The sequence below is a fragment of the Vombatus ursinus genome, unplaced genomic scaffold (genome assembly GCF_900497805.2).
Source record: "Vombatus ursinus unplaced genomic scaffold, bare-nosed wombat genome assembly UNPS02014799.1, whole genome shotgun sequence".
Taxonomy (NCBI): domain Eukaryota; kingdom Metazoa; phylum Chordata; class Mammalia; order Diprotodontia; family Vombatidae; genus Vombatus; species Vombatus ursinus.
Window position 1 is genome coordinate 31,200,245 of NW_020954577.1, and position 13,634 is coordinate 31,213,878.

At 37.8% G+C, this 13,634-nt stretch overlaps 1 protein-coding gene across 2 annotated transcripts in view; it reads right to left on the reverse strand.

The window, feature by feature from the left end:
* The window catches only part of TBC1D5 (TBC1 domain family member 5), a 421,860-nt gene that overhangs the window by 115,039 nt on the left and 293,187 nt on the right, over positions 1 to 13,634 (reverse strand). For both annotated transcript variants that reach the window (XM_027872233.1, XM_027872232.1), the window contains one exon: positions 7,852 to 7,958. In XM_027872233.1, the coding sequence (XP_027728034.1) occupies positions 7,852 to 7,958 (107 nt within the window). The remainder of the gene's footprint in view (positions 1 to 7,851; positions 7,959 to 13,634) is intronic.

A 13,634-nucleotide genomic window follows, 5' to 3' on the forward strand; every position in this document is an offset into this window, starting at 1 on the left:
TAGAGAAACTGTTTAAAGTTCATGCTTTTATTTTTAAAAACAAATTCCTTTATAAACCAAAAGTGATTAACTGTATTGTTAGATTTCAAACAGCAAAAAAAGACAATCACACCATTGTCATGGATTTCGATACAATTCTTCATCGTAGATTGACAGGTAAAGATGTTTATGCAGAAGGTTAAGAACTTAACTTGTTTTTAAAAACATAAATAACTTAAAGAAGCCAGCTTTCTTGCTGAAAATTCAGTTTCTCAGATTTGAGGAAATACATAGCCAGCTAGGTGGTACAGCGCATGAAAAAATGGACCTGGAGTCAGGAAGACATGATTTAAAGGCCAGCCTTAGATGCTCATTAGGTGTGTGACCATGGGCAATCACTTAACCTCTGTCTAAAACTGGGAAAAAATAACAGTACCTACCTTATATTCTTGCTGAGAGGTTCAAATAAGTTAACTTATGTAAAGCTCTTTGAAAACCTTAAGGCACTATGTAAATGGCAGCTATTATTAATCAAGACACTAGGGCATAACTCTTAGAAATGGATCCCTCTTACAGTTACTTTCATTGTTTCCTAAAATATTTATGCATGATGGGTCACCATAATCTTATGTGTTTAACAGACAGGTTATTTAGAACATTACGAAAGAAGATGAAAAATTTAGGTTGCATAAAAAAGATATATTTGACGAGCTCTTCTATCACTTTCTGGTAATTATTTAAGCATCCCCCACAATTAATTAAGAATTAAGGAGCCTCTTGATGAGGGTTTAAGAGGAGAGTGTAAAAGCTGGCTTGAAGCTTAACATCAAAAAAAATTAAGATCTTGGCAACGGGTCCCATCACTTCCTGGCAAATAGAGAGAGAAGAAATGGAAGCAGTGTCAGATTTTATATTCTTGCGTTCAAAGATCGCTGCAGAAGGCAACTGCAGCCATGAAATTAAAAGATGTTTGCTCGTTGGAAGGCTGCACCACACACTAAAATGCAGAAACTTCACCTTGCCAACAAAGGTCTGTAGCGTCAAAGTTATGGTTTTTCGAGTCGCAATGTATGGTTGAGAGGGCTGGACTATAAAGAAAGCTGAGTGCTGCAGAATTGACCCTTTCAAATGGTGGTGCTGGAGAAGACTTCTGAAAGACCCTTGGAAAGCAAGGAGATCAAATCAGTCAAAGAAATCAATTCAGACTATTCACTGGAAAGTCAAATGCTGCAGGTGAAGCTTAAGTACTTTGGTCACATAATGAGAAGACGGGTCTCCTTGGAAAAGACCCTGATATTTGGAAAAAATGAAGGCAAAAGAAGGGGATGATCAAGGATAACATGGATAGATAGTGTCATGGATAAAAATGAAATTGGAAAGACTTCAAGAGACAGTGGAGGATAGAAGGGCCTATATTCCATACTATAGTCCATGGTGTCACAAAGAGTCGCACATGACTGAACAATAACACACTTCCATCCCCGAAAATGAGGTACCCTAGGGTAGCACTGCAGGTCAAATTCTGCTACTATAAAGACCACCTAGTTTCTATAATCAAAAGATTTCCAAATCATAGCCATGGTCTATTTATTTCTAACCACATTCAACACAGTCATATTTCACTAACTCTAGAGTTTACTATAATGAAATCTGACCTTCAACTAAAAACCTAGGGACCTACCTCAAATAGTCACTTTTTATTCTGGAAGGACTGTTTCATTTTTTTTCTTTGTACCGCCAACACCTGCTACAATGCTTGACACATGGTAGGTCCTTAAAAATTGTCTGCTGAAGTGAATTGTTAGAATGCTTAAGTCTCTTTAAGTATCTCACATGTTATAAGAGAGTGACTTAGTTTTAAAGGAGCATAATGTAACTCCCCCTCCACTCCCATTGGAAGGTCTTAAACTTTGATTTTCTTATGTTTTTATTATAGCCATTTAAGCCACTAGGTAATATAGTTGCCTGAGGAAGAATAGAATATTAAGTTTTAACTAGGATTATAATTTCAAGAATATTTCATTACTTACTAAAATCAATCTGGTCTGATTGAACACAACATTTTTGGCAAAAAAAAAAATCAAGTATAATTGAAAAATATTATTTAAAATGTAACAAAATAAATATAAAATTGTTTAAGGGACCTGTAATACCATAAATTGGGGAAGAGAAATACGTGGCCATACTTCTTAAAGAAAAATATGGTGAATAAAAAATAAACATTTAGTTCAAATTTTTTTCATATTATTGTTAAATTATGTAATTTTTAAAAGTTGGATGAATTCATAAACAAAACTTTCTTGGGTATTTGTATGTAATCAAAATATGTGCTTAGTGGTTTGGATGTAAAAACATATCTGATTATTAGCAAAACCCAAAATATTGACGAAATAAATTTCTGATGGGCTACATGTAATCTGATGCTTAAAGAATGGTCATTTTAACAGCAATATCAAGAACTACTTTTTCTCCTCATTTCTTAGTTATGAGAATAGTCTAACAAAGAAAGCACAAGCACAAAAAATCCTCATAGTGACAGTTTTCCAAGTAAATTTCCAGCTCTTTTGGTACTATCCTCAACTAAGGAGGGATCAGAAACCAATTCATGGGGTGCGGGAGAGTGGGGTTTAAAAAAAAAAAAAGAAGGAAAAAGAAGCCTCTGCACCAGTAGACTGACCAAGCAGTCAGTCTTTCAGGCATGTGAAGCCACCTCAGAAGTCTCTGGCAGGTAAAGCAGCATCAAGAAAAGAACATTAAACTGATATTCTATGTACACTGTTCAAACAGTCAGGCATCTATGTATTTGGGGGTCACTTAGATAATATTCAGTTAAAAGCAGGAATAAAATTTCTTCTGACCTTGGAAGCTTGAAGTCAGTCACTACTTCTCAATTTTTAGAATACTTACTTCCTGAAGCACTAATTTCTGCAAAAGACCCATTTTGCTGAAGTCATTCAATGCTACTGATGCTGTCATGTGCATTTCCATTCATATATATAATATACACACTACATATACATATATATACACACATACAAATATATAAAATTTCATTTTTGCATTATGAGTAAATGTTTAATTGAGTTACTTTCTTAAAATCTGACATTTTACAATAAGATAAAGAAATGAAAGTTAGTATTATCTCAAACATGGAGGCCCAATTTGAATTGGACAAGTATAATCACAGTGCATGTTATATATTTTTATAGGCAGTTTATATATACACAAATGGCTCTGTGAAATTAAACTGCCTTATTTCTAACTAGTTTCCTCTGCAAACAGTAATGCGCCCTAGTGAAAGGGCTGCTTCCCAACTTAGGAGGTATATTTCTTGAGAAACATTCGAGCCTCCGAGACTGACAAAGGAGAGCCGGCAACTTCCTAGCGCAGAATGTACAATGGTAATTTTTTATGTACTGTATTTCATTTGTAATAAGTCATTGTGATAAGGTTAACACTTCAACACACACAACAACATACAAATAAGAACGCCCAATGATGAAAATTACTTTGCTTATGTTGCTGTATTAGAATTTTATTTGCTAAAGGGTAAAAACAGATTTGCAAAATTCACAGTTAACTTAAAACAATAGTTTTAAACCTTTTATTCCTAGCCCTTACTGCCTTCAGGAGAGAAGGAACATCTGGTTATTTAAGGAACACAATATGTTCACATTTTCTATGACTTTTGTTTCTAATTGGGTTTTAAAATTTTTTTTATTTGAACAACTCTGGTTGGAACTCTGTTTTTTAATCACTTCATATTTTTCAGCTGGCCCTCCCTCTAGTTTAACCAAGAGATTCTGTTTGAAAATCTATTCTGTGCTAGCGATATGACCAAAGAAAAGAAAATGAGACAATGAGGACAGGAGGATGACAAGAGAAGCCTACAAACCATATTTATAATATATGGGGTACAAGAGTCTGTGACAATTTTTCATCTAGTAGTATGTATTTGCCATGCCATTTCTTCACACAGAATAGATTTTCATAAACCCCACATTTCAATCCTCCAATAGTCCTTTGAGCAATTCTAGGTCCTACTGCTTCAGTTACTTTTAATCTTTTGATAGACTATTATTTTAAATTTTTATCCATATGCCCGGCATTCGTCTGTTACATAATGACTTTCAAAAGAGTTCATTAATGTTGACCAGTTTTACTAAAGTATATCAAGAAACATTTTAACTTCAAATAATGTTATAGTACATTGTGGTTCAATACCAGCTGCAAGCTTGACAGGAGACAACAGCATGGTAAGGTAGCCCCAAACCTAATGAGCACATGGGCTACTGAGCGTCCAGGGCTGGGAGGGTGTTCTCTGGATGCTGCCCTCTGCCCTCTGCCCTGCTCAGACACATCGGGGATACTGTGCTGTGTACTGGGACCCTTGGGAGGGAAACTACACTAATAGGGCCCATCCAGGACGATGAAGGGCTTCCAGAGGTCACGTGAGGACTGCTTGAAAGGGCCGGGCACGTTAAGCTCATGATGCCTAATTCTTTTGTCTTCCAATTACACAATCTATTCAGTCACGATTCTGAACAAGTGCTCAGAAATGGTTTCAAGAAGAAACCCTCTCGCTGGAGGTCTTCAAGCAAAGGACCACTTGTCAGGGATGTTTTAGAGGTATGGGGAAGAGGGAAGGGAGGAGAATAAGCATTTACAAAGTGCCTACTATGTGCCAGGTGCTGTGTGAAGAGCCTGACAAATACCTCATTTGATCCTTACGAAAACTCTGAGAAGTAGGTGATGTTATTATTCTCATTTTAAAGTTGAAGAAACTGAGGCAGAGTCACACTTCCAGTGAGGGTCTAAGTCTAGATTTGATTCAGTCCTGACTCCAGCCCTGGTGCTTTATCCACTGTGCCACCCAGCTTCCTCACACAGGTTGGACTAGACGGCTGCTGAGACCTAGTCCCAATGAGATTCTATGAAATTTGTTGGGAGGACAGAGAAATATGTCTATAATAACTGCTAACTTTAGTTCGTTTGAATAAGCAGCATTTGCCAAATAACTGGCAAATTTCTGCTAAAAAACCAAAACCAATCAAACCTATATTTAAAACACTCATGTGTTCTCAATTTATCAGTGTCTTCTGGTGTTTGGGGATAGTTACAGGGCAAAAATGCTGTCATTATAGTAATGTACTGCAAAATGCTATTATCTTGACTACCATTTGTACCTGGTATAGAGACGGTAGTGATTTCCTATTTTAAATCTCATTTCTTAACTAATTCATTGATGGGGGATTTGTGTAACTAATCTTAATCTTCCTTTTTGTTGTTTCACTTCTACATAGGTACCTTCTGTGGGGAAAATAGATGAAATTTTTTTAGTCCTACCGATCTACAACTAGTAACTTGAAATTAGTCTGAAATTACAATTACTAAAAAATAAAACAAAATATCATTCCTAGGCAGCTAGGTGACACCATGGACAGCACACTGGGCCTAGAGTCAGAAAAACCTGAATTAAAATCTGGTCTCAGACACTAGCTATAGGACTCGGGGAAAGTCACTTAACTGATACCTGCCTCACTTTCCTTTTCTGTAAAATAGGGAAAACAATTGCACCAGCCTCTCAGGGTTCTTGTGAAGATAAAAATGAGGTAATATTTGTAAAATGCTTTGTAAACCTTAAAGCTCTACATAAATGCTAGCGAGTTATTATTTTTTGGCTAAATTACTCTTTTTCCCTTGTGTTTTCTTATAAATTAAGGTAAACTTATCCTATAGCTCTTACACTTAAGTATATACTGTAGAGCTGGAAAATTTCACCATCAAGTTAATTCTGTTAAGAATGATCACTTTCCACTTTAAAAACAAATGGGTAACATCGATTCCTTGGGATATTTTCAGTCTGATGGATTCCATTTGCTCTTTTCTGCTACTAGTTTCATTTAGTGAACATTTACAAGAGGCTATGTTTGGCATGGAAACCGAGTGCCTCTCTTGCCATTTTGACTTAGGTTGGGTCTCCATATTATGACATGGTTTGTCTGTTTTTATTTTTCCCACCATTACACCATCCGAGTTTTATGAATGTCATGCAATGAACTGACTCTCAGAGAAACATCTGAATCTGTTTCCTTTTACCTAATTCTCTGGACCTTCCCCAAAGCTTATAGATTAGGCTTTGACTTTCATGCTTAACATCTTCTACTTTGTAATACTATTGTATATTTTGGTTCAATATCAGGGATGCTCTTATTTGAATATGAATGAGGGAATTCCCTTTGTTAAGAGGCTGAATTTTTTTTTTTTTCGGTTAAAGGAAGATTTAATTGTACTTTGTTTAGTTACTTCCTTTAGATTTTACATTATTATCCTCTGTCATAATATGTATAGTACTCTACTTCTGTGCTCATGAAAAGTATTCTATTAAAGCCACAGAAACATGAAAAAGCACCTGGATTCACTAATCATACTGATGGACCCACGTAGGATCCTGCAACAAGGTGAGTGATTCATGGGAAGCAGAGCTCCATTATTCTAGGGAACAAATTACCAAGAGAGATGGTTTTAGCTAAGACGTTCTTTTTTTTCCCTCCTGAATTACATTTAAAAAACTACAAAGGCAGGATTTCTAATTTGGTGGGTTAGCATGTATTCTCTTCTCTACCTTTAGTCTCCTTTTTACAAATATCTATTAATACTGTTGTCTGTAACCAAAATACAGGAAAATCGATTTGGAACTGATTTCATAGGCTACCACCTAAATCTTTCAAAAACTACATGCACTTCTTATATATCAGAGAAATGATGGATTATGTTTCTGATGCTCAAAGAAATCTCTGTGTGTAAAAGAAATGATGCAAAAATACATATTTCTGCAGAAAATTGCTACAGGTACAAGGAGACAATATTCTTGAATCCATAAAAGAATGAATGGAGGTCACAAACAAGGACAGGAGCCAGTAAAGGAAGAAAGTGAAGAAATCTTTCAGATTTGAAAGGGCACTGAACTTCGAGGCCAGGGTAGCTCAGAGATAGCTTTGGCAGCCTAACCAACTGACAGACTGACTCAAAGACAATTCTAAAGCTGCCAGCACAACTGTTTTGGGGGGTCTGCCAAAGATCCAAAGGCTGCGATTATCATCCAATGCCTGGCATCCTTACATTCGTTTTTGAGCACTCTCTCTCTTTCTCTCTCTCTCTCACTTCATCCAATATTTTTGTTTGGCTCAAAAAACAGCAAGGATTCACAGATTTTTTTTTCAAGATCATTAAATGTTCTTATTTTCAAGAAATATAACATTAGTTGTAAAAGTGCACACTTTTTCTATGAAGTGTAAAGAAAATTTCTGTGCAATGCTATCATCTTTCATAGGGCAAATCTGCTTTGGAGCCTGTTTAAATATCCATTTGAAATACTGCTAACTCTAAGATTTAGAAAAGCATAATCTTTGGATTAAATAAATTCAGGGTTTTAGCATCTAGTAAATGTGAATAATGAGTGATGGTCTGTTTTCCAGATAGAGTTTGCTGGTCTTGCTATTGCCCTCCAGGCTCTACTTTGGCACATGGTCCCCTGTGAGGGACGCCAGAGATGAGATGTGGCTGGATGGGGAGGTCGTTGTGAATGATCTGTTTGAGTTAGCAGCAGTGCACAATGGCACAACCAGGCCCTTTGCAGGAACCTGAGACTTATTCTTCCGTTTCACATGACACCTTTCAATACAATTTACTGCAGCATCTTAGGTCTCTGAAGTCAGTGACAGCTTCTTTTCTTGGTCTACAAACTTTAAACAAATGCTTATCATCAACTCAGGGGTAAACTTCATAGGAATTCTTTATATTATGTGAAAATGAGAGTCCTCCTCCTACCACCCAAGTCATTAACATCAGTTTCTAAACTGGAAGACTTACCTTTGGGTCTCGAAGGAAAAGGGCCCTGAGGATAAGTGAATGTACATCCCCAATTGGTGGATAATGCATCAGAAGTCCCAGGCAGGTTTGATAGTTACTGGAGATCACTAAAAAAAAGGCAAAGAGGTGACACCAATTGAATATATTCTGGCTAAAGTTTTTCTTTTTTTCTTTTCTGTTATCATTGAATTTATAAGATCTGACTTAAAGAAAACAAAAATAATCTTCAAAGGTCATTTATTGTTCTCTTTTAGTTGATGGACTCAGTGATTGAGTCTTTACCCCTTAAATATGTCTTTTCTTGAGGCAATCTAGGGTAACAGGAGCCCGGAAGACCTGAGTTCAAATTATGTCTCTAATACATAGTGTTTGTGTTACCCTGGGTGAGTCACTGAGCCTCTTCGTGCTCTGGGCACCTTGCTAAGGCTGTACATTGCAGAGAAGGTGCAGAGGTGCATTGGAAGAGGAAGGTCTTCCCTGGGAACCCCCAACACTAAGGAAATCATGGGTTAAGCCCCTTTCTCAGGCCCTTCAATATTTGTTCAAGCAGCACGTTGAACTGATGATACGGCTTTTTAATATCCTTTAGTTATATTAATGGCTTAAGATATCATTTTTAGGGTGTGGCAGGTATATGTAAACATATCAAACTATAAAATAGACATAGATATTTTGCTCTTTCTATACTTTTGTGCTTTATGTCTCTAGTTTTGCTACTTACAAAATCCTACTGAAAGCCATGAGAACATGGACCTATTAAAATGTCTCCTCAAATATATTTGTTTGTTCCTGTTAAACAAGAGATTTAAGTGAATACCTATGTGATACTTCTCATAGAATTTGAATATAATAAGTTACCTTTTAAGTCTAGCTGCCTATGAGATTGTCATTTCTGTTAAAATCAACCTAATTATGAGTGCAATTATTAAACACATCTTTTTAGGCAGGTCTATGTAAACCACTCCATTTCTTCTGCACCATCTAAATTCAGGCCATCCATCTGCTGTGGCTGTCAAAGCAGAGCCTATTAATGATGCTTGTTTTGTGTAGTATACAGGCTGCCTCCAATAACACTAATTGTAAAGAAACTTTACAGTTACTTTTGTTACAACAGCCCTTTTCATCAATCAGAACAGTTAGTTGAAAAAATGTCTTTGAAGGCACAGAAAATAACGTCAAGTCAATAGGATCAGTCCAAACTGCAAAATAAACAACTGTCTTATGGCTACCGAGACATTCTGGATTCTCAGCCTTCCCTCTCACGTTGGAAGCATCATCTCTTACTGTACCTTCTTTCACCCTCCCCCACGAGGATTATGGGGAAAGGATGCAGGACTGGGCAAAATGAATAATTATAATCTGTGCAGGGAACCACTTTATCATCTTCATTTCCGTTGCTGATCCGACAGCTTGTAATTTCATACATCTGCTTTCATTTGTAAAGCACTCACTTATCCTACTCCTTCTTTATCTGTTCTGCGTTTTCTTTTCTCATTCTTTTGTTTTTCTTGTTCATATTCTGATACCTGGATTCTCCTCTCCTCCACCCCCAAAGTCACAGAGCTTGCATACTAAGGATGGCACAGGGTTCTCACTCACATTTTTTTTTACAGTTATTATAATGCACCAAATATACATACATACATAGACATATACACACACCAGAAACAATCAAACTCATAAATAAGAAAATTACTTTTTAAAAACTATTCAACGGTTCAATATTAGAAATTGGTCAGACCAAACTGGCTATCTTAATAACATGGCCTAAACTGTCCATTTTTCAGCCATGCAAAACTGAATAAATTGAATGAAGAAAAAGCCCTGTAAAGTAGGTCTGTGAATGGTAGCTAATTAAAATAACCCAGTGGAAATCAGGATCAATGCAATCTATTTAGGTAGGTCAGACCTTCATTCAATAAATTTAAGTGAGAACCTACTATGTGTGTGAATATATATATATATATATGTATATATGTATTTACCTATTTCAAAGTGTTTTGAACTTATAAAAGATCTTTAATTATTTTAACTCTCAAAAATACAAAATAGCCTAACACACAACAATTTTAAGTGGGATCTGGGACAGAGTGGGGAAAAAAAATGAATCTGGTATGAAGGCAAGAGAATTTATATTATCTTAGGGCTCTCAGAAAGAAGTAGAAAATAGGGCCACATCCTTCTCTACACAACAGTGTTTCTTTTCTCTTTCTTGGCCAAATAGCCTTACACCTTTGAAAGACCTTAAAGTCCTTAAGAGTTTTTTCACTGGCTACTGTTGTGTTTACTCTCTTCTCTTAGTGCTTATTAATCAGCCTTCTGGATTCCCTTCTAAAAGCAAGATGGATAAATGCTCTCATCAACCCTGTTTAAGTCCCTGACATGTCCTATATTTATTTTTTTTAGAACCTGTTGTACTAAACAAACTGAGACTTTCACAAAAAGGATGACAAATTTAATCTTCCAGATCTTAAACTAAGGCTGTCTGGTTCTTTTTAGCTAGGGAATACCATTCTCCTCTCTGCCCCTCCCTGCCAATGTCTATTAAAAAAGAAACAAAACTTTACAAAGAGAATTCTTTTAATCAAATTTTTCCTCTTAACTTAAAACATAGGGCAGTATTTTCACCTTTATCTTGCTGGCTAAAAAAGAAAAATCTTTCTGACTGGACTCTGCTCCCCTACTTCTAAACTAGGCCATGAAGTACCAGTTGGGGGGATTTAAGGACTAATGACCAGAGGAACATCCTTTTAAAATTTAAACTTTTTTTTCTTTATCGCCCATATTAGCCAGGGCTCCAGGACAACTTGCCACGGCAAAAAGCTGTGGAAAACAAAGTGACCAGAGGAGGGAGAAAATGGCTATTCAATTTTTTTCACACTGGGAGTTGAGAGCTGGGGGGGTGGGAGAGGGAGGGGAGAGAGCCTGACTGACCCCACCAAGCAATGCCACTGCACCACAGAGAGAATGGTAGAGGGTCAGGATTACCAGGTCCTCAGGAATGTCTCCTTTTTCTCCCTCTCCAGACCCTATGAGAAGGAAATGCCAAGAGGAAGAAGGAAACAGAGTATCTGTGGTGCCTGAACCAATGATGGCACGCTGGAGCCTGGAGAACTGCTCCCAGTGCTGGCTCCAGGATCTCTGGCACACTGGAATGGCCCAGCGCCTCCCACACACACCTATGGTTATAGCACTGCCATCACGTAGCAAAGGGGGAAGATGGGACAACCAGCATTCAGGACAACCTGGACACCCTAGTGAAATGACTGGGGACCCATGTGCAGCAGTTGCCAAGGGCCGGCCCAGCCACAGGACTGTTTGTTCTATACCTACTCTCTTTCTCCTCACCTTTCCAAAGATTCTTCTCTGCTAGCCTGCTTACCTCACAGTCTGAAAGTAAAATATGGAGGCAGAACTTGGAAGATGCTACTGCATTTGTCCTAGCAATGGGGCGGGCTCTGCCCAGTGAAGGCACGATGCTAGCATCCTTGAGGTCTTTGGATCGGTTCTGTTTCAAATAAGGAGTTGTATATGTGAACTGACGCTGAGTGATGTGAACAGAACCAGGAGAATACTGTGCACAGTAACAGCAACGCTGTGCAATGAACAACCAGATAGACTTAGCTCTTCTCAGCAATACAATGATCCAAGACAATTTCAAAAGACTCATGATGGAAAATGCTATCCACATTCAGAGAAAGAACTATGGAGTCTGAATGCAGATCAAATCATACTATTTTCACTTTTTTCCCCCTGGTTTTTCCCTTTTGTTCTTTTTTTTTTTCCCACAACATGACTAATATGGAAATATGTTTAACATGATTGTACGAGTATAATCTATATCATATCTCTGGTTGTCTTGGAGAAGGGAGAGAGGGAGAAAAAATTGGAACTTAAAAATCTTATAAAAAATGAATGCTGAAAATTATCTTTACATGTAATTGGAAAAAAAATACTATTTATAAAAACAACAACAATGACAACAAATAAGGAGGTGTAGAGAAAAGAAAATGGAATGGTGATGGGAATGGGAAAAGGGGTCTGAAGAGAGAGGGAGGGGATGAAGTAAGAGGAAGTTGTGGGAAGGTAAAGATATTGAATAAGGATTTGAATGCAATCAGCACAGAGCGTCAAATGGATAGATAGTGAACGTAGTGAAGGAGGAAAGAACAGAGGAGTGTGAAAATGCTCTGGGACTTCCAGGTGACTAATTACATCATCCCTCACAGCCTCAGGAGCTCCACCTGCAAAAGGGGATGAATGGGACTTGTGCTGCCTTGCTTTGGTGACGAAAGTTCTTAGGAGTTACTGTTCTATACCCATTTTTACTTCTGTGAGGAGAGCAGGCAGGCAGCATTTATTTAAGTCACCTAAAACAACACAGTCAAGGGATGAAAAAAAGCCCAACTCAGTGACATGCATATCTACATGTCAAGTTGTTGTTGACCAAGTAAGGATAAAATAAGTTTTTCATTGTTACTAAAATATAAGTTAAGAAACAAAATGAAACCTCAACACTACATTTATAACTCCATGATAGGTGTGTGTAAATTTGTCTTCTGAAGTACAAAGTGAAACTGATTTTTGTATATGGCTTATGGAAATTGATATCATTACATTACAGTCACACCTCATATGTTAAGGTGGTGCTAAGTAACTCGTCAAAGGGCAATCATTCCATTCACCTGTCATTTTTTCAGAACATGTCTATAATTCTTTCGGGTGATGCTCTCCAAGCTGAAAGAGCCTGCTATTCTTTAGGACCAAAGAACAGGGAATGTTTGCACTTACCAGTTTGCAGAGAGCATGTCACATACATGATTGCTCTCCTCACAGCAGCCCTCTGAAGGAGGCACTACAGGGCTTATCCCCTTTGTGCAGATGAGGAAACCTACGCTGAGAGAAGTTAAGTGACTCTCCCAGGGTCATGCAACCACTGGGTGCAAGGCAGGGGGATTCAAACCCAAGTTGATTGTTCTTTCCGCAGCACCCAGGGTCTTGGTGCTATCACTGGACATTGACAGATGTGGTGTGTTCCACAGTAAAGCTCAGCCTGCAATTTCACAGCAGCCTGAGGTAAGAGTGTATTCTTCCTCCTGAGTTCTTTAACCAGAACTGACATGGATTATTGTGATATTGAAAAGAAAGGAAGCTCTTGGGGTGATGGTTTAACTGGATGGAAGAAGCACACCCACAACTTGCTAATTTGTTCAGAATTCTTCGGGTGCAGACAGGAATCAGAGGATTTAGGTTCAAATCTGCCACTCGCTACCTGTGTGACCTCCATGGGACTCAGTTTCCTCATCTGAAAAATGAGGTGGTTGGGCTAGAGAAACTCTAAAGTTTCTTCTTGCTCTAAACCTATGTTGCTATGAAATCACTTCAAGTTACTTTTCATATGTTCACATTTACTTTTTAGGGTACATATGGTATTCTTAGAGCCTATGACAGAACCTGATACACAAGTAGGTCAGTCAGCCAATGGGTCAGCGAGCATTTGTTAAGCAACTTAGGCACCTTGCTATGCACAGAGTACACAAAGAAAGGTAAGAGAGAGTTTAATGAGGAGATAATATGCAAACAACTACATGTAAACAAGATGTATGCAGGATACGTAAATTGGAGATAATCAACAGAGGGAAGGCTGTAGCCCAAGGAGTATCACGAAAGGCTTCTTACAGGTGAGATTTTAGCTGAGACTTAAAAGGAAGCCAGGAGATGGGGATGAGGAGGGAAAACACTCCAGGCCTGGAGGACAGGGAGAGAATGTGCCTGGAGCTGAG